General features: G+C 44.5%; 1 protein-coding gene across 1 annotated transcript in view; it reads right to left on the bottom strand.

The window, feature by feature from the left end:
• Nucleotides 1–21,594, bottom strand: part of TMEM123 (transmembrane protein 123) — a 38,461-nt gene extending 16,867 nt beyond the window's left edge. Inside the window, exons 1-2 of the mRNA XM_034409127.3 lie at nucleotides 21,306–21,594; nucleotides 9,301–9,378 (exon numbers count right to left, since the gene is read on the bottom strand). Of these exons, the coding sequence (XP_034265018.2) occupies nucleotides 9,301–9,378; nucleotides 21,306–21,360 (133 nt within the window). The 5' untranslated portion in view covers nucleotides 21,361–21,594. The remainder of the gene's footprint in view (nucleotides 1–9,300; nucleotides 9,379–21,305) is intronic.
• Between the last annotated feature and the right edge of the window lie 584 nt (nucleotides 21,595–22,178).

A 22,178-nucleotide genomic window follows, 5' to 3' on the forward strand; every position in this document is an offset into this window, starting at 1 on the left:
CAAAGCGCCTACATTGGAAGGTATCTAGCTCCAATATTACGGGATGTGAACAGGCAGGTTTTAAGCCAGGATGTCCTACAGGTAGAACTTACATTCTATGACAGGGGTCCACAACCTTTTGGACCTCAGGGACCACTAAATTCATAATTTTAAATCCCACGGACCACTAATATGATCTGCCTAATGACTGGCTGGCTGGGCATGGCTAGGTGGTCATGTGACTGGGTGGGCGTGGCCAACTCGACGTCACTCACTTTGAGGGGCGCCTCGCTGGCCTCTACTCACCCCTCTCCTGCCAGCCACTCCTCGCCTGCCCTCCTGGGCTCCTTAGCAGTTGTTGAAGCTAAGCAGCCATCACGAGAAAGAGTTGGCAAAACAGCTGGCTCAGTTCAAATTGGATCTGACCAGAAAGAGGCTCAGCAGAAGTATCTCACCCAGGACTACGAGCATAGGCTTTCCAAGCAGAGGGAAGACCTGCAGGAGTGCAAGGCCAGGTACCGGTGCCTGGAGGCTCAGCAGGCTGAGGTGGTCAGCCAGTTCCAGGCCATGATGCAGTCCCACTGGAACAAGGCCCTCCGGCTCCTTGCCACCAGCAGCACTTCCCTCCAGCCTTTGCCCAAAGCCCCACACCAGGAGGCTGAAGCAGACCCCAAGTCAGAATTTCTGCCCCCCTCCAACCCGCACAAAAAGACCCTGAAGGGGGAGACTCTCTACAGCAACACAAATGTTCATTGGACATATCCGGCCATAGTTTGAGGACCCTGATTTAGTGCAATATTTAAAAAATGGAAATAATTTTTCTGCGGACCACCAAAATTTTCTTGCGGACCACCAGTGGTCCACAGACCACCAGTTGGTGACCGCTAGTCTATGATATCTGGTGAAGGAATATAAAAATAAACCCACAGTAGGGTTATATGCAGTTCTTCACATGTTTATGGATACTTTTGACTCAATATGGACAGATTGTAGGGGGAAAAAATTGAAGGTACTTTCCTAGATAAGCACTTACTGTATTGCTCATTACGAAGAAAGAATGTGAAAGCTCTTTTCTATTGTGGGAAGAAATATCCATCTGGTTCAGGTCCAAGCTGGGAGAAAGCCACTGGAAACATAGAGGCTGATTGGAAAGATGGTTTATTGATGAAGCAGAACCACATGGGTTTATGGTTCTGGGCAGCTGACAAAATGGAGTTGAGAGTGTGTGTGGGGGGGTTATACCTTCTTTGGGCTTTGTATTTGAGCTTCCTGTTCCTGTGCAAGAACATATATTCTACAGACTGTTGTCAGATTCCTATGGGGTCATGTAGGGGTCATAGCTAGCTCTATAGGCAAAAGAGGAAATGCAAATCCTAGGTGTTTGTATGAACTAATCTGGTCAGCCTCTGGCTTATTGTTTATCTGAGTTCATTAGACAATGCTGAGCTGTAGTTGCTACCACTGAGACTAGAGTGGCACCCACTGAGATCTTATGACAATAAAAATGTGGTAGGAGGGAATGAATCTTCTTGGACAGGAAAGGCAGCATGTGTTATGTCACAATTTAAAATATATAGCTCTTATCCCTTAACGAGACAGAGCACTGACATACTGGCACAGGATAAGCTATGAAATGTTTGTAACATCTTCTGCAGAAGAGTCTGTGAGCCATCCAGAAACCCAACGAAAAAAAGGAATGCAAATATTTATATGCAGTCACCAGGACATTGCAGTTCATGTTTGGATTTATGTCTGTTATAGAACAGACGGGATAAAACCATCATTTTGGCTTGCAAATCCAGAGGAGGACCTAGGCTTCCTTAGAAATTAAAATTTACTCCCGGCAAACCTCTTTAATTCATATGACTGTAAATTACTTTCATTTACAGTCCACAAGGCTTGATAAACAGTCTTTCAGAGGAAGGTTATCAACACCCACCTATCTCATGTGGAACGCTGCCAAAGAGCTAATTTCCAGACCCAGGGCAAGGCCAAACTTGGCACAGAGTCACAAACAGAATTTTCAAATCTTGAATTGGCCAGATGAATTAATTGCTTCCTGCAAAAGCTCACGTCCCGTTCACTTCTCTTTTATGTCTTATGGGAGGGGCCAATCATCTCCAAGCCTTACTCCCAAGTCGATCCTGTTTCCTGAATTGTTCCTGTCCCCTGGCAGCTCTGCGCACATTGGGAACAGGCTCATGCTGTTCTTCTGCCTCGCTGATGTCAGACTCCAGAGGCAGCAAAAAACTACCAGATGGCCTTGGCTCTCTCTCTGTCTTTGACTCCGAGCCATCCCCAGACTCCAGGACTGGCCCACATTCCTCCCCAACCTCCTCACTGTCCGAATCTGCTGCCAGCTCTGCTGGCTGCTGGCAGGCCACAACAAGGAGTGTTTTCAAAAGGAAGCAGAAGGCCTCTGTGTAGAAAGTCAACACATTGGAAAAGAGTGTCCCAAGAGTGTCAGGCTGAGCTTTTCATCTCTGTCATGTTTAATTATAACCACAGGGTTGGAGATAATGTAGACCAAGGAGTCTCCGAACTGTGGGCCACAGCCTATTGGCCACCGTGAGTAGCTGGTTGGTGTATGCGCACATGCTTGAGTTGTGGGCACTCATGACCCCACTTGTACGGGCACCAGTGTCCCCACTCGTGTGTCATGGGCACTCGTGGACCCTCTAGCACAAGTATTGTCATGGGTGCTTGTGGTCCCATTCACGCAAGCATTGTTGCGGGTGCTTGTGGCCCCGTTCATGTGTGCCCTCTCAGTTCCACTCGTGTGAGCAACTGGTTTCAGGTACGTGCACCCTGCACATATGCAGCTACCCCTCCTGCAAAACCATTCCCTCTTTCCCCCCTCCTCCCACTATGGGCCACCAACTCAGAAAGATTGGAGAACTCTGATCTAAAACAGGATCTCCAAGGGCAAATCAATCACTCTTTTAACTAACGACTTTAGTATTAAACTTTCCTTGTTCAAAGAAATTTAAATTATCATTAAATAAAATCTCTCTTCCCCCAACAATTCAAGAGTAGACACTCCTCAGAATTCTGCAAGCATTTTTGCATGTACATCTACCGCATGGCGGACATGGGAGAGTTGCCTATTCACAAAACAGCTGATCCATAACCAGAAATGATAGGAAATAAATGAGAAATTTTCTTCATGCAAATAATCTGTTCCGAGTGTCTTTTCCTAAATACCTTTTATGCATGAAGTATCCAACTACTGTTTTCTTTCATGAGTTATATTTTAATTTGAAATTTGAAAAAAAAACCCCACCTACCAATGCTTAGGTCAGAATTGTTATTTGCATCAGGGAAAAGAGGGGGTCAAAACATATCGCTCATTTGCAGAACCACTCTGGGGATTTTGCAGCAGCCTTTATAAACGGAAGTTGTGGAGAATGGTTTTATCTTTAGCACATTGCAGAGAAATCGGCTGTGGTTTCAAAGATTAAACTGAAACTTCCTGAAACGAGCCTAACTCGTTGTTTTTCTTGTCATTTGAGACCCAATGTCCCCCTGCCTCAAATATCATTTAAAGACAACATTAATTATGGGCAAAAGGATCAGGACATTCGCATGGTGAAATACTTACCTCATGACATGACCTTTTTATGAAGCATGTATGAAATATAGAAACAGATACAATAAATGTGCAGATCACTTCTCAAAATGTTAATAAACAAGGCATGTTTTCCTTTTATAGCATGTGATTTTTAAAAATAAGATAATCATCTTATTCTTTTGCCTGCTACATTATAAAGTAAAGGTAAAGGTTCCCCTCGCATGTATGTGCTAGTCGTTCCCAACTCTAGGGGGCGGTGCTCATCTCCGTTTCAAAGCCGAAGAGCCAGCACTGTCCGAAGACATCTCCATGGTCATGTGGTTGGCATGACTCAATGCCAAAAGCACACAGAACACTGTTACCTTCCCACCAAAGGTAGTCCCTATTTTTCTACTTGCATTTTTTATGTGCTTTTGAACTTGTAGGTTGGCAGAAGCTGAGACAAGTAACGCGGGCTCACCCCGTTATGCAGTACTAGGGATTCGAACACTAGTGCACTAGGCACTAGTCAACCTTTCAATCGACGAGCTCAGCATCTTAGCCACTGAGCCACCGCGTCCCTTTTACTACATTATACAACTAGCTAAATTTAACATTTTCACCACTTTTACTATAAATATAAGGTCCAATTTTTGATTAGGGTGACTGAAAGTGATTTGGAGAAGCGTTAACATTTCTCTTTCCACATGTTTTATTTTGAAATTGGAGACTCTCCCCTCCTCTCCCCTCCCCTATAATACATATATTCCATGGTGAAGCATGAGAGAAACAGAGAATGAAAAGCAATTCTTAGGCAGAATGGAAACAGAAAGAAAACATTCTGATGGTTAATGACACCCCCCATTTAACCAAAACCCAAATAAAGTCTATATATACTTCATGTACTGCAAGCAATGCATGTCTAGAAAGAGTCAGAAGCGGCAATATGTTCTGATTATTTTACTTAGTTAGGTAACGAAACCTCTGCAAGAAATAACTAAGTTCCGAAAGCACCAAGGAACCCATAACTCATCAATCTTATTCCCTGATTTGCATTTTCAACATAAGCTACAAAAGAATGAAGATACCAAAATTTGGTGAATAAGGTCAATCTCTGCAAAATGCAACCTCCATTCTTGAATTTTTCTTCAAGTGGATCCTGACTCCTGATGACTCTATGGACAAGACTGCGCAGTTTTCTTGCAACATTTTCAGTTTGCCCCTTTCTAGGACTGTGAGTGTGCCAAAATCACCCAGGTGGCTTTCATGCCTAATGTAGGACTAAAATCATAGTCTCTCTAGTCTTAGTCTAGTAGTTCCTTAACTATTAATCCAAGCACACATAACATTCTCTCTCTCACACATTTTGAATTTGTGTAGGCAAAAGGTAGGAAGCTAGGGGTGAAATGCTCCCGGTTTGGACTGGATCGCCTGATCCGGTAGCAATGGAGGCGGGTGGTTCGGTGAACTGGTAGCAAAAATCCCTGCCCCCCCCCATGCCCAGCTGAGCCGCACAATCATCAGAGGCTTTTTTTAAACTTTTAAAAGCATTCTTTCTACAACCTCTTCGGCCAAAAAATGCTTTTAAAAGTAAAAAAAAAAAGCCTCTGATGATCGCGCGGCTCAGCTGGGCCGCGCGATCATCAGAGGATCGTCAAAGGCTTTTAAAAGAAAAAAACCCTTTTTTTCTTTTAAATGCCTCTGACGATCCAAGCTGAGTTGCCTGATCGGCAGAGGCTTTTTAAAAAACATCTGCTGATCAGGCAACTCAGCTGGGATTGTCAGAGGCATTTAAAAGAAAAAAAGGGTTTTTTTCTTTTAAATGCCTCTGACGATCCCAGTTGAGTTGCCTGATCGGCAGAAGCTTTTTAAAAAAGCCTCTGCCGATCAGGCAACACAGCTGGGATCGTCAGAGGCTTTTGAAAGCACTTTTTTACAACCTCTTCGCTGAAGAGGTTGTAGAAAAAATGGTTTTAAAAGTAAAAAAAAAAAAAAAGTTGGCCACGCCCATCCAGTCACATTACCCCCACCAAGCCACGCCCACAGAACCTGTAGTAACAAATTTTAGATTTCACCACTGTAGGAAGCTATTAATAAAGTCCTATTTCTTTCATCTTCACTGTGATGTATACAAAATTGGAATTCAGGGTAGAGAACAGGAGGACCTCCAGAAATGTCTAAACTCCAATGCTCAGCACCCTCAGAAGCACAGAAATTAAGTTCTTCTGTGATTCTCTGAAACGTAAGTCTTTTCATTCTGTTTGAAGCATCTTCCACTGTTTTACATCCACTAATTTTCTAATAGAGAGATTGACATAAGACTTGCTTTTCCTACAGTCATTCTAGTTTCACTTTAATTAATCTTTTCTTTTGTGCCATGCTATTTTTTCCAAGAAATACCCTAGACCAGGGGTCGTCAACCTTTCAGACTTCAGGGACTACTAAATTCATAATTTTAAATCCCGTGGACCACCAATATGAATTTTTTAAAAAAAGATAAATAGTATTTAGTGCAATATAAAAATGCAAATAATTTTTCTGCGGACCACCAAAATTTTCTCGTGGACCACCAGTGGTCAGTGGACCACCGGTTGGTGACCGCTGCTCTAGACTACTCCTGTGATGGCAAATCTGTGGCACACAGAGCCCTCTCTGCGGGCACGCCAGCTATCAGCCAAGCCCAGCTACACAATGCATGCGTGTGTGCCTCCCGATGGCCAGCTGGTCTTTGGTGGGGTGCATGGGGACGTGTGTGCATGCACGGGGGGGGCACATGCATGGGGGGAGTGCAGGTTGGGACAGGAGGCTTTCCGGGCCCAAAATGGGGCGGGGGGCCTCACATGGCCCCTGTGCCCCATTTTGGCTTCCAGGTTGGTGCAGGCGGCTTTCGAGGGCATGGGGGGCCCAAGGCAGGGGGTGCATGCCCGCGCATGGGGCTGGGGCGCATGCACAGGGGAGCACTTGTATTGCATTTGGGGGGGGGTTCTGGCACATGCATGTGCATTCATGCATGTGCGCATGCGCTTTGGGCACTCAGCACCAAAAAGGTTAACCATCACTGCTCTACTCAATAACCGTGACCAACCTCTCAGTACACTTGTACCCTAGTTTTCTCAATCTTCTTCATCATCAGTAATCAAATCAGTCGTGGCTTTGGGCTTACACAATATTCACTACTTCAATGCACCTGAAGTTGGGATTCAATAAATAGCTTTGCAGATTTAATTAGTAATAGGCTGGGAGAGAAACGGCTTGCGTAATGATTGAGTCACTGTTCTCAAACTCCCCGGATTCTCAGCAGTATCTATGCCATAAAGAGAACTTTGGAAGTCCATAATCTAGAGCAGGGTTATCAAACTCCCGATCCGTGGGTCGAATGCATCATGTGCTGGCCACGCCTAGTTTAGCGAAGGGGAAAAAAGTCACATGTCACGTGACACCGCCGTGACGACATGAGTTTGACACAGTGGTGGGCTGTTGCCGGTTTGGGCGAACCGGTAGTTCTGATGATCAGTTGGCCCCGCCCACCTGCCTTTGGTCTATCCTGTCCTATATTTCCTTCTTTCTGGCTCAGCTGATTCTCATAGCACAACTGATTTCTGCACCTCCACTGTTCTACTTACCAGGGCTGCCTTAGAAGGTAAGCAGCTGAGCTTCAAACTGCTTTATTTTGAACACTGCCCGCAAGCGTGTTAGGTATGTGTGCATGTGAAGCCCATGTACGCACTCAAAGCACGCGCTCACAGAGCCAGTTTTTAAATTGGTTGCAGCTCACCACTGATTTGACACCCCTGATATAGAGCACTGGTTCTCAACCTTTTCTTCACCACAGACCCCCCTTTAAATACCTTTTGGTTCCACAGACCATGGCCATGGACCCCAAGACATAACTCAATATTTAACATTTTTTAAAGCCTTTGCGGACCCCGTGTGACAACATCATGGCTCCCCAGGTGACCACGGACCTCAGGCTGAGAACCACTGATCTAGAGGATCTCCAAGCTGGAGCCAGCAAAGGAGACATCGAAGGGTGGAGGATCGAAATGAGGGAGCATAGTAGGGGAATTCAGGATTTGGAGAGAGGAAAGTATAGTAGAGGTAGTCCTTGATTTATGACCAAAATTGAGCCCAAAATTTATTTGCTAAACAAGACAGTTGTTAAGTGAGGTTTTGTCCATTTTACAACATTTCTTCCCACAGTTGTTAAGTGCATCACTGCAGTTGTTAAGTTAGTAACATGGATATTAAGTGAATCTGGCTCCCCCATCGACTTTGCTTGTCAGAAGGCCGCAAAAGGGGATCACATGATCCCGGGACACTGCAACTGTCATAAATACGAACCGGTTGCCAAGCTGCTGAATTTTGATCACATGACCATGGGGATGCTGCAACGGTCGTGACTGTGATAAACGGTCATAAGTCGCTTTCTTCACTGTCGTCGTAGCTTTGAACAGTCACTAGATGAGTGGTTGTAGGTCGAGGACTCCCTGTACAGGGAAGATGTCTATGCTTGCTACACTGCCCTTAAGAGAGTTTGTGCGCCGTTATGGCTTTTATAAACACTTGTTTGGAAGGACATGCTTGTTAGTTGACATATGAGTCTAATTACGCCTACAGAAAACAAGAACGCTCTTTATTTCTCTCAAATGCCGTCATTTTGCTCCAGGAAATGAAGCCAGAAAAGAACAAAAAGATCCGAAAGTGCCTCTATTAACTCACGGGTTTAAGTTTTTGTCTCTTTCTCTTTCTGTGATAGCTTGTGAGGAAACCTCCACCCAAGGCAGGTAACAACAGCAACCTGTACCTCCAGTTCTATGCCTCATGTACCAATCTTAGCAAATATACAATACTCAAAGCATGATTACAGGGTTCCTGGCAGCATTAGGATTTTGTAACTTCTTCCCTAAAGCTGTAGCACTACCTAGAACAGAGTTTCTCAACCTCGATGACTTTAAGATGTGTGGACTTCAACTCCCAGCTTCCCCCACTGAGAGTCTACACCAGTGGTGGGTTGTTACCGGGTCTGTCCGGTTCTATAGAACTGGTAGTAAAACCGGCGGGAGGCTCCGCCCACCCACCACGATGTCATCATGGATGATATGCGCAGAAGCGCTCGCTCTCGCTGCGAACTCGTAGTAAAGGTAAGTAGAACCAATGGTGGGATTCAGCCAGTTCGCACCCTTTCGGGAGAACCAGTTGTTAACTTTCTGAGCAGTTTGGTGAACTGGTTGTTGGAAGAAATCATTAGGGCAGAGAACCGGTTGTTAAATTATTTGAATCCCACCACTGAGTAGAAGCCACCCCTGGTCTACACATCTTAAAAGTTTCTGAGATCGAGAAATGCAGTTCTAGTAATTGGTACTCAACTCCCATTACTCTTTTCCAGGAATTATTCTCCACTCTGAAACGACAATAATCAGCGACAGACTTCCCTTTCTCTTAGCTCTTGAAAGCCAGTGCAATAAATCCCCTTGGTTGAGAGGGGTTTGCCCAAGATAAAAGCCATAGAGTTTGCCTCTCAATCTTTCAATTTGAAAAAAAAAAAAAAAAAAAAAGACACAGAGAACATGACATTCTGTTACAAGATCTGTCCTACAGAAGAAAAAAATGAAATCGCCCTGAATGGTGGCTCTAGTCTAACATCTCTTTTCCAGGTGTGATTATTGCATAACACATTTGATTTGGAAAAAAGAAAAAGTGGAAAAAAAGAATTTAAATGTGTTTTGAAGGGGGTTTGCAGGACAAAATGGTGAAAGAAGAAGGAAGTTTACCTGTTGTTGAAGAATTACTTATTGTTGATGAGTTTAAATGGACAGCAGAGGTATTGACATCAATTCCCTGTATGGACCCTGAAATAAAACAGATACACATCAATGTAATATTTGCAATGTTTCCAAACATGTAGGGTTCCCTTCCCACACTCATAATAATTTTAGCTATCCAAAATCGACATTTGTTGAAAAAAGATAACAATATATTATTATACAACACTCTTACACAACTTCAGCTGTAGTTGACATCTTCCTGAAAAGGACCTCCCTGGATTCAGTAGTATTAGACAACAATTGTCCTGTCTCCGATCTTTGCTTCTTGTAGGCAATTACTACAGAGTACCCCATATATGTGGATTATTTGAACTTTTTTCAAGGGAACAGAGATCATGGTATTTGGCTGATTACGAACGTTGGGACCTAGATGTGTAGAGTATTCACTTAGTTTCGCTACTGGTTCGCAAATGTGAGCACATGCATTCTTCCGCGCATGCGCATAGCGTCAAAAATAAGACGTGATGACATCCGGGTGGGTGGGTGGAGCCTGCCGCAGCCGGTTTGCCCAAAACAGATAGAACCGACCGAATACCAGCACTGGTGTAGAGTGTACTGCTTGTGGGTTCTATTAGATTTCTCAGGATTTTTTAGTCCCATTGAACATGGTATCCTCTTATGCCTCTTTTAAACTTGGGAATTCCGGGTGCTGGGCTTCAGTGGTTCCAATTCTTCCTTAACAGACAGTTCCAGTTTTAGCTGGAGGCAAGAGGGTTCGTCCTGGTGGTATCTTACATGAGATGTCCCAACAGGAATCACTTCTTTTCTCCTTCCTTTTTAATGTCTACATGAAGCTACTGGAGAGACTATATCAGGGTGAAATCTAAAATTTGTTACTACCGGTTCTGTGGGCGTGGCTTGGTGGTGGTGGGGTAATGTGACTGGGTGGGTGTGGCCAACTTTTTTTTTTTTTTTACTTTTAAAAGCATTTAAAAAGAGGTTGCAGAAAAAATGCTTTTAAAAGCCTCTGATGATCAGGCAATTCAGCTGGGATCGTCAGAGGCTTTTAAAGGCATTTTTTCTAAAACTGCTTCAGCCGAAGAGGTTGTAGAAAAAATGCTTTTAAAAGTAAAATAAACAGCCTCTGATGATCGCGCGGCTCAGCTGGGCATGGGGGAGGGGTGCAGGGATTTTTGCTACCGGTTCTCCGAACCACCTGCCGCCATCACTACTGGATCGGGTGATCCTGTCTGAAACAGGAGTATTTCACCCCTGGACTGTAGGTTTAGAGCAGGGGTTCCCCAACACCCAGTCCGTGGACTGGCACCGGGCCGCAACATTCCAGAAACTGGGCAGTGCCAACAAGCAAAGCCCCATCCGCAGGCAGCACAGGAAACCACGCCCCCTTTGGTCCACAGAAAAACCTCTCTCCACAGAGCCGATCCCTGGTGCCCAAAAGGTTGAGGGCCGCTGTTTTAGAGTGCAGTATTGTCCATACCCCAATGAAACCTACTGGGATATGATTGAAATCCTGCCCTAGTATTTGAGACTGTCAAGGTCGCAATAGGAGAAGACAAACTGAAGTTGAATCCAAGCAAGGCAGAGCAGCTGCTGTTTGTTCGCTAAGGTTCCCTGTCAGCTTTGATGTTGCCTTCTGAATGGCTGGTACTGCCTTTGAGGGAACAGGTGTGTAAATTTCAGGTCTTCTAGGACTCACTACTACCATTAGATGGGCAAGTGAAAACCATAGTCAGGAAGGCCTTTGCTGGTGCACTATGATAGATCTGCCTGAAGCCAGGGGATAACTAGTAAGGGGATAACTGGACAACTACAATGTGCTCTGCATTTGTAGTCCAGGGTTGCATTGTCCTTGGTGTCCTTGGTGTTCTCTGTGCCTGCTTGCTTTCTTGCAGATGTTTCACTATCCAACTAGGGGTAACTAGGGGTAACTTGCAGACATTTCACTACCCAATTAGGGGTAACTGGGAAACTGAGCATCTAGACCAGTGATGGCTAACCTTTTTGCCGTCGCGTGCCAAAAGCGGGGAGAGTGGGGGGGATTGCATGCGCGGGTGCCCACACCCATTATTCAATGCGCCCCATCCCCCCAAGCATGCATGCGTGACCCCCCCGCTCTCCCCCCGCTTTTGGCATGTGATGGCCCTGTAGGCCCATTTTTTTGCCCTCCCCAGGCTCCAGAGGCTTTCTAGGATTCTGGGGAGGGCAAAAACAGCCTTCCCCAACCCCCGGAGGCCCTCCGGAGGCCCAGAAACTGCCCGTTTCCCGACTTCCGGTAGGCCCGGAAGGCCTGAAAATCAGCTGGCCAGTGCACACATGCATGCTGGACTGAGATAGGGCAACGCTCGCATGCCCACCGATATGGCTCCATGTGCCACCTGTGGCACCCGTGTCATAGGTTCGCCATCACGGATCTAGACCAAGCTAAATCCAACAATATTCTCAACACTAAAGAATTCCTGGAAGCATGGATCTTACACATATCAGCCATCAACAGGCACATAGAGATAAACAACATCTACATCTCCAAAATCTCCAAACTCGGTTGCAGAAAATGCGACTTCAGCAACAGAGTGGTCAATGCCCAGAATGCACTATCTGACTCTGTGGTTTCATCCCCAAACCCCCATAACTTTACCCTGAGACTGTCTACTGTTGACCTCACCCGATTCCTAAGAGGTCTGTAAGGGGCGTGCATAAGCGCACCAAGGTGCCTACCGTCCCTGTCCTAATGTCCCCATTTATTCACATCCATTTCCTGTATTCATAATCATGTTTATACTTATATCTGTTATCTTATACATGCTTGACAAAATAAAATAAACAAAAATACATACCACTCAAAAGAGACAATTACTAACTAAAAAGGAAACAAAAAGACCAAAATATCTCTTGTAATCAACCTCCAGATAAACAGATTAACACCAGGATTAATACCAGACCAACAATCAAGCATTAAACAATACTCCAGTCAAGGAACTACCAATGCAAACAAATAGTAAACAGCCTAATCAAGTAACTACCAAGAAGAAAAGTAGGACTCCCACTAACACTGACAGGGCAATGCCACTTGTACATAAACAGAGAACAAACTTTACTTCCTTCTAGCACTGCTGATGTTATCTATTTAGGTAATGAAATACCTGCCAGAAAACAACCAAGTTCAGAGAGCATCAAGGACATAACTTTGAAAATCAACAGGAAACTAAAGTTCATGCAAATTGCAATGGCCAATGAAAAATTCCATTAACATATTTCACCTATGAGGCCCTGTATTAATTACCAATAGGTTTTGGGGTAGAAATTAAAATATTGGTTTTCTATAATGGCTCTGTGTGTGTGTGTGTATGTTCCAGCATAACTGTGGAACCCCTCGAGCAATTTCAATCAAACTTGGTACACAGATGACTTACTCTCTGGAAAAAAATACTGGGGAGGGGGGGGTAAGACACCCCTAACACCCTTCGGGGTGTGTGTTCTGTTAAGATACCTGTTTAAGGCCTGCTGTGCCTTAAAATGGCTTCTACTGTACTGCCTTAAAATGGCTTCTACTGTGCAGCACAGTGGAATTGCCATGGTAACGGCTTCACAGTACTCCATAAGGGGGCTCCCTCTGGTAAGGGAGAAAATCCAACATTAGAAATTGTTTGGTCCGGACATTTTCAACAAGGCTCTGATTATTCTTGAGGACAAATGTATGGCCATGATCAATAAAACATTACTGCAACTTGGCCTGCCTGCACCACTACGAGACCGACACGACGTACTTCACACAGATTACATACGAGAAAAGAACTACAACATCGAACAGTTTAGTGCAAATATCGTGGACAAGAAGCCACTTCTAAATCAAGATCAGAAAAAAGCATACCAAATGATCATGGATCAGCTGGCAAAACAACAAGGTGGTATCATTTTACTTGACAATTCTGGGGGCACAGGGAAAACATTTTTAACTAATTTAATTCTCATCAAAATCAGGGCTCAGGGTGAAGTTGCTCTTCCTGTCTAATACAGGATTGGGATAAATAAATACCCGGGCAATACCAGGTTATCAGCTAATATGATCTATAAAATAGGACTCAGTACTTCAACTAGAATTGACCTATATGATACATATATAATGAAAACAATAACTTTTTACTCTGAAATCAGAGGTCAGCAGATGTTCTTGTGTCATGTGGAATAGCCCTCCCCTGGAAATTAGTATTGACCTACACCTGTTGAGCAAGTGGTAACAAAATAAAATAGGAATAACCTACTTTCTAAACTAGTTAAAAGAATATCTAACTAGTTTAGATATTGATAATATTTAGATAATAAGGTTGTTCATTTTATATTCTTGGGTTGAATTTTTTGAACTTCTATTGATTTTATTATTGTATTCACAATGCAATAATATTGTACCTATTGTGAATGTTTTACGGTTTTATGTTGCACAGAGTGGAATGATTGTGGTGAAAAAATAATAATAAATAAACGTGAGGATGTAGAAAATTCTCTCAAATAAAAAAAAAAAAGAGAGAGAGAGCAGGTTGACCTAAAATATTTTGCACTCCGTTGAATGCTACCTATATGTTTGAAAGTTTTCAAACCCCTCAAGAGGCAGCCTTTCATATCTCCCGTCTAGAGGTAAGAAAGTAGCATAAATGACAATTATTTCAGGCTGTGCAAAATACACAGCAGAATTTTAAAATGGGGGATAACAGCAGGCAGCTTATCTCAATTCAGTTTAATTAAGCATTTAAGCCATGTAACTGATGATGTTACCTAGCTTGGTAATGAAAAGTCTGCAAGAAAACAACCAAATGCAGAGAGCGCTAAGGGCCCCTCATGTCAACCCTGAGCTACACTGTTCCATCGACAGGGAACTGGGATGCATTAAGTCTTCTGCATCTTTGAATGATGGGATTTGTCTGCTAGAATAGATTCATAGTAGTTGTGATAGCTTACAGACAATGGTAGATTTTATTATTCCCAACAAACTCCTTTCCATTACTATTTTTGTACTCAGTGTTATTAGGATGATGACATGACCAACTCCCACCACCATCCATCAATTTCTCGGGAGTATTCTGAAGTCAGAATTTGTACAAGGGGAAAATCCTCATTTTACAATAGAATATATAAAGCCAGAAACCACCCACTTATTTTTTTTTAACTGTTAAAGAGATTCCTGGGTAAAAATGGAAGAGAAGCCAAAGAGAGAAAGGGTGGAGGGAGATTTTTTTTGAATGCCATATATATTTCCAGAGACGCCTGAGAAAAGGCGGTTAGAATTTAAATTTAATTTCTATGTAGCCTAAAGCATTGAGACATTAATAGGTTGCTATGTTTCTGGAATGTTTCAGAATTAAATTAAGATATATGTGTATGTGAGGCAAGATGAAAAAAAAAAACAACTTCTTAGTCTATGTAGAATGAGGAATTTAAGAATCTAATTTTTTAAAAAAACCAATAAACACTGGAAGCAATGAATAAAAAGTTATAGAAGAGCAGAAAGCAAGCCAAATCCAACTTAGCTAATGACAAAGATTCTGTTGCAGAGCTTTCTGACTGCTTACAGGTGGTCCTCGACATACGGCCGTAATGGAACTTGCCCATTATGGTCATATGTTGTGAATAAACCAATTTTATGAACTGTTTTGCGGTGATCATTAAATGAATGCCATGGTTGTTAAGAGAAGAGAAGGACCAGGGGAGACATGATAGCAGTGTTCCAATATTTGTGGGGCTGCCCCAGAGAGGAAGGGGTCAAGCTATTTTCCAAAGCACCTGAAGGCCAGACAAGGAACAATGGATGGAAACTGAACAAGGAGAGATTCAGCCTGGAAATAAGGATAAATGTTCTGACAGTGAGAACAATCAACCAATGGAACAGAAGTTGCCTTCGGAAGTTGTGGGAGCTTCATCACTGGAAGCTTTCAAGAAGAGACTGGACTGCCATTGGTCAGAAATGGTGTAAGGTCTCCTGCTTGAGCGGGGGTGGGGTTGGTCTAGATGACCTACAAGATCCCTTCCAACTCTGTTAATCTGTTAAGAACCCATTGCTGACTATGGCACGGTTTTGCTGAAAACTGAAAATAACTTGCAGTTAAAATGGTTGCTAAGTGACTTATCTTAAGTTGAGGACCACTTATATTAGCAAGGTTGGTGTATTTGTTACCTTAAATTGCATCCCTGATTCCCTTCCTTTTTGTATATTGTCCCTTTTCATATTTGTTATATTCTTTAGTTCAGTGTTCCTCAACCTTGGCCACTTTAAAGGTATCTGGACTTCAACTCCCAGAATTCCCTAGTCAGCAACACAATATAGTTGCAGAAATCTTCAGCTACAGAAAGCCCAGTGGTTCAAATGTTGTGATTAATGTTTATTTTAATGCTAGCAGACAAGTCTCTCTTCGTCTTGGCGAGTCTCTACAGTACATTTTCCCCATGGCTTGATAAAGCACAGGCTTCTCTCTCACACACATATTCTTAAAAGCTGCGAGGCAGAATTGTTAGTGATGGTGAGAACTGCATAGGCTGTTCTTTAAAATCATTTTCAACAAAAGTCTGCATAGCACGAATGTAATTTTGGAAATCTACCAAGAGATTTGTGGCTCAGATACAACAATCAACCCGATGAACCTTAATTTATTGCATTGGTTGTACCCAATACAACCTTATGTCCAGTCTCAGTCCAGTTTTCAAACCACGATTTCTGCTGTTGCTTGAACTAGAAATTATTCGCAGACCACAATTTATTTCCTTCAGGTCTATGAAGTACGTTAGAAAGAAACCCACTCCAGAGGAAGACTATATCCCTGTTAAATTGAGATAGCCTAGAGCAGTGATGGCTAACCTTTTTACTATCACGTGCGAAAAGCGGGGGAAATGCGGGAGAGGGTGGGTTGCGCACGCGTGCCCACACCCATAATTCTATGCGCCCCTCCACGTTCCCCCGCTTTTGGCACGCGATGGCACAGTGGGCCCAGTAGGCCTGTTTTTTTGCTCTCCCCAGGCTCCAGAGCCTCTCTAGGAGCCTGGGGAGGGTGAAAACGGCCTCCCCCCGCCGGAGGCTCTCCAGATGTAGGAAACAGCCTGTTTTCCTACTTCTGGTGGGCCCAGAAGGCCCAAAAACCAGCTGACTGGTGCGCGCATGCCTGCCGGAGCTAAGCTCGCATGCCCGCTGATATGGCTGTGCATACCACCTGTGGCATGTGTGCTATAGGCTCGCCATCACGGGGCTAGAGTAACAGAATCTTGAAACTTAGTTTGTGTTTTATCTTCCTTCTTTCTTATATTCCAATTAAGTCAGGGTGGAGCCAGCTTGATACCTGATACCATCGCTTTTCCCAGAGTTTAAAAATGTTTCTGCCTTAATTGTTTCTCTAAGAGTTTTGAATATTCCCGTCAAGGGCACTCTTGATGGCTCTCTACTATTTCTTAGTTCAGATACTGTCCAAAATGAAGTCTGCAAATTGTTGTTATGACTTCAGACTATCATAAATTTTAGCAAGCCCGATTGTGCAATTGGAAATATTAATTGTGCAAACAGATTGCCCAATTAAAGATGGAAGTGAGACAGCAAAAGGCAATAAAAAACGCAGCTTCTGGATTCTTCTACACAGCAACCCCTCTAATATCTGCCATCAACTATCAAAAATTTCAATATTTAAGATGACAGAAGAGAACAATCTTAACTGCCTGATGTTTCCACCCAATGTTTGACATATGATTTTCAGTATGACACTCAAAAAGAGAGATGCAGTCCTCGGACCACAAAAGATTGTGTGTTTGCATCCTACAATATCTTCCTAAAGCAGAAGCACTCTGCCCATTCTGTTGCCAGATTTGGGTTAGTTTCCATTAGCCTTAGCCAATGAACAAGCAACACAACATTCATATAGTTTGTGTCAATGGCAGTAATATAATTCAAATATCAAACTGCAAGAGTAAGAGAGAAACTTCCTTGTCAGATAGTAAAAAGAGAGGTTGCTTCTTGCCTCTTGAAGAAGTACTGGCTTGGTTCATGTTTATTTTGGGCCATCCTATATAAGTCTACTCAAGATGCTAGTCCTAATGCCTATGCAACTACTGGCTTCAAGAACTGTATATTTATAATATTACCAATATGATCAGTGGTGGGTTTCAAATTTTTTTACTACCGGTTCTGTGGGTGTGGCTTGGTGGGCGTGGCAGGGGAAGGATACTGTAAAATCTCCATTCCCGCCCCACTCCAGGGGAAGATTACTGCAAAATCCCCATTTCTTCCCAATTAGCTGGGACTTGGGAGGCGGAGAATAGATGGGGACGGGGCCAGTCAAGAGGTGGTATTTACTGGTTCTCCGAACTACTCAAAAATTCTGCTACCGGTTCTCTAGAACTGGTCAGAACCTGCTGAAACCCACCTCTGAATACGATGTTACCTCAGCCCAGCCCAGGCCAATCGAGTGCTGATCTGCAACCTGGTGGTGTCCATCCGGGCCAGACCACAGCCAGCCTTAGATCCGCGGCACCAACTCGTTCCCGCTGCCTGGACATGCGCACAGGAGGCAGGGAGTGTGTGCGGGGCCCAGTGTCCCTTGGAACTGCGTTCTGAGCGCTTCCTTTCACCCAGGACACCAGCCCTCATGCACTCGCTGAGGAGGTAAGCGCAGCCGGGCAGCCCTTTGGGGTAGTCTGGGCAAGACTGGGCACTTGCCATCTACTACCTAAGGCTCCGGGCAGCCTGCGGCACCATCTAGGGGTCCTCCGCATGGCCTGAGAGGGATGGCAAGACTCCTCTGGTGGACATGGGTTTGGTGATCCCCCCCCAGCCCCCCCGGGCCACCCCCAGCCACAAGCGATGTCCAGCTGGCCATGCCACCCCAGCCACACCCACCTGCCCCTCGAAGTGAACCATAAGCCTGATGCAGCCCTCAATGAAATAGAGTTTGACACCCCTGCAACTAGAACTATGTTTCTCAATCTTGGGAACTTTAAGATGTCTGGACTTCAACTCCCAGAATTCCCCAGCCAGCCTAGAATTCTGGGAGTTGGAAGTCCAGAAGTTGCCAAGGTGGAGAAACACTGCATTAGAGTGAGCAATGCGCATATGATGCATTATACAAAACCATCTCCTAAGCCAGCCTGAGCTCAGTAGGACTTACTATGCACCTCATTGCACTCGAGCCCAACCTCACTTTTGAAAGTTATTGTTTTCTTTAATCTTCAAAACAAGAAATCTGCCTATGTGACTTTCTCCATTGCCTTGCGTGTCGTGAATGCTCTTTTAAGGGTGCGTTAATAACAATCTTTTAAAGTATTGGTCAGATTATTCTGGGACGAGATTCAGCCCATGGACATCGAGTTTATTTATTTATTAAATTTATATGCCCCCCCATCTCATTGTCGAGCGACTTCAGAAATTTTGTTGGAATGACTTGCTTTTTCACTTGGGAGTCTTCGGCCAAAGGTCTTTGACTTTCAGTCCATTTGTGGTCCTCTAAAGAATGGACTGGGACCTCTAGACAAGAGCAGTAAAAACCCCAAGCCACTCTCCCACTCTCTGATTCAGACCTTCCAAATGACAATGATTTCCTTTCAAACGTTTGTGGCAAACTCATCAAGTTAACCACAAGGATGCTTGCCAATACGTCTGCCCAACACATACTACAAGAATTGTGTGTTCCCGCCTGCTTTTCCCAAACTGTTAACTTATCATCATTAACATCAGCTTGACTATGCTATTGATAGGCCTGGCTTATGCTTCTGATCCTTTATTATCCTTTCTTTTTCTTTCTTTCCTTCCTTCCTTCCCTCTTTCTTTCTTTCCTTTTCTCTCTCTCTTTTGTTTTTTCTTTCTCTCCTTTCTTTCTTTTTCTTTCTTTACTTTCCCTCTCCCCCTCTTTCTTTCTCTCTCTCCTTTCTCTTTCTTTCTTTTTTTCTCTCTCCTTTTTCCTTCCTTCTTTCCCTCTTTCTCTCTTTCTCTCTTTTGTTCTTTCTCTCCTTTCTCTTTCTTTCTCTTTTCTTTTTCCTTCCTTCCTTTCCCTCCCCCTCTCCCTCCCTCTCTTTCCTTTTTCTTTCTTTCTTTCTCTATATCTCTCCTTTCTCTTCCTTCCTTCTTGAAATTCAGCAAGTGTCCAGAAGCTTTTTAAAAAATCACCAGCTGGCAAGGAGCATCAGAATCCTTCCTTCCTCCCTCCCTCCCTCCTTCCCTTCCTCCCTCCCTTCCTTCCCCAATCTTCCCCTCTTTTATTGCCTAATGTCCATTTGGAGAAAATGCACTAGGTAACAGAGAGAACAGAATACATGTGACTATATTTGTTTGTATATATGCAGCCATGTTCACTTCATACTATCACAGAATATGTACAGCTCAGCTTGCAGGATATGCTTTCCATGGTGCAAAAAAGTTTGTCCAAATTTGAGCACGGCTGATTGGATTAGCAACCAAGCTTAAGATTTATAGCCTTACTTGGAAGAAGCAAGTTGTCTAGCAATTGATGAGACTTGCTCCCTTATCTGTGTTTTGACTCAATATGGCAAGCTCTGTTCATGCCTTGCTTTGGATTTTAGGAAGAGTGCTCTCCACCCCTGACAGTGCCGTCTTAGAAAAGGCAAAACACAATATTGCCGTGTATTCTGACGCCTTTCAAATTATGCTGCAGTAATTATGATGTATATAACCCTGTTAACAAATGAACAATGCAAATACCCTAGCATTGGAAAAATAATAACGAACAGTTCAGCGTGGCTGAACTATGAGCATTTACAAGAGACAATGAGACTTCCAGAACAAAATTAGTTATCTGTACAAAAATGAGGCCCTAGAGAAAACAGAACACTCTCTTTTGATAAATGGAGCTTGAAAGAAACATTTACAATGTGGTAGGTACATTTTTTCCTGTTCCAATCAATCAACCGTATCTCCGTCCCTCCCGTTCCATCCCCCATTCCCACCTGTTTTTTCCAGTTTCTTTCCAAATAAGCCACCAGCATTCCTAGGTCAATATTCATGTCATCCCTGGATTCTTCCATCAGTTGACCTTTGACACCCCTCACCCACCCCTCCCCCCCAAAAAAAAACCTTTATAACTTTTGCAAACTTCCTGATGTTTTGAATAGTGTTTTTCATGCTTGGCAACTTGGAAGAGGTGAAGATTTCAACTCCCAGCAACTTCAGCATGCTGGCTGGGGAATTGTGGGAGTTGAAGTCCCCGCATCTTCCAAGTTGCCAAGTTTGAAAAAACACTTAAGAATAAAGATGCGCTTTGTTTCTTTTTTATCCCCTGATATTATTTTACAAGTAGTAAATCGAAAGTTGGAAAAGGAAATAGGTTTTTGTTTTTTTTTAACGAGGGACAGATCATCTGATGGGTTCTGCCTTCCCTTTTTTAAAAAAGGAACCAGCTGTCCATAACCTGCCCTACCTATCCATGGCGGTTCTAATATTTATTTTATTTAGTTTTGAACCAGGAGTTCAAAGCAACATACAAGGGGGGGGGGTTGTTAACCTCCCAACAAAACCCCGACAAGAGGGTTGGGGGTTTGAGAGCGAGTAGATGACCTCAAGTCGCCTACTGAGCTTCTTCTACAGTTCAGGGATTGGACTGGATTTCGGATCACTTCGGATCACCCCCCCAGACCGGATCCACCAGAAGAGGAACGGCTGGCTTCTTTTTCCAGCGCAGGCATGTTTGACTCCGAATTGAAACTGCTTTTGTGGCACGTCGCCAAGGGATCGCGAGCCACATGGCTCGGTCTCTAACCCTTTCCAAAAGTCCCTTGGAAGCCGACGATCCCACAGCTGGGAGAGTCACTCTGGATCCCTAAAATCTGGAGGGGGTGGGGGTGGGGGAACGATGGGAATCACCGTCCTAGGAGAGCCACGAGTGGGGGAAACGTGGACGGAGGGAAAACTCGAAGAGATAAAGTGGATGTATTTTTGGGGGGGGGGGCACCCCTTGTCACTTACTTCCCAGGGGAGAGAGAGGGGGGGGGCTTTATTCTTTCCCGGGATCACCTACCCGAAAGGCAGAAGGGGGCCAGGAGCACCAGCCAGGGGAGCAGCCTCGGGTTCATGGTGGCCCTCTCGGCGGGGCGGGGAAAAAGAAAAAAAAAAAAGTTCCTCCCAAACAGCTGGAATCCGGAGCCGCCGCGATGCCCTCCAGCTGTTTAGCGCCAGCAAAGAACTTAAGACCCGGTTTTACTCTTCCGCGCACCAACTTCCCCTCGAAGGCGCGGCTGCTCCGGTTTAGGACCCCGGGGCGAACTTCCCACGTGATGCAGGGCAAAGGAGGCGGGACGGCAGGTCCCGTTTTGGGCAAAGAAGAGGGGGGGGGACCGGCGGGGATGGAGGGGGGGGGAGATCCGTGGGTTTTGCGGGGTTAGAAAGCACCCCCCTGCCTCCTCCCCCCCTCCCCCGGCTGGGCTTGCAATATCCTTCCCCCAGGAGTGGGGAGGGAATGGAGATTTTGCAGTATCCTTCCCCCTGCAGTGGGGAGGGAATGGAGATTTTGCAGTATCCTTCCCCCAGGAGTGGAGTGGGAATGGAGATTTTGCAGTATCCTTCCCCCAGGAGTGGGGAGGGAATGGAGATTTTGCAGTATCCTTCCCCCCCCAGTGGAGTGGGAATGGAGATTTTGCAGTATCCTTCCTCCCGGAATGGGGAGGGAATGGAGATTTTGCAGTATCCTTCCCCCCCAGTGGAGTGGGAATGGAGATTTTGCAGTATCCTTCCCCCCCCAGTGGAGTGGGAATGGAGATTTTGCAATATCCTTCCCCCAGGAGTGGGGTGGGAATGGAGATTTTGCAGTATCCTTCCCCCAGGAGTAGAGTGGGAATGGAGATTTTGCAGTATTCTTCCCCCAGGAGTAGAGTGGGAATGGAGATTTTGCAGC

The sequence above is a fragment of the Pantherophis guttatus genome, chromosome 5 (genome assembly GCF_059756535.1).
Source record: "Pantherophis guttatus breed Tessera chromosome 5, ASM5975653v1, whole genome shotgun sequence".
NCBI lineage: Eukaryota > Metazoa > Chordata > Lepidosauria > Squamata > Colubridae > Pantherophis > Pantherophis guttatus.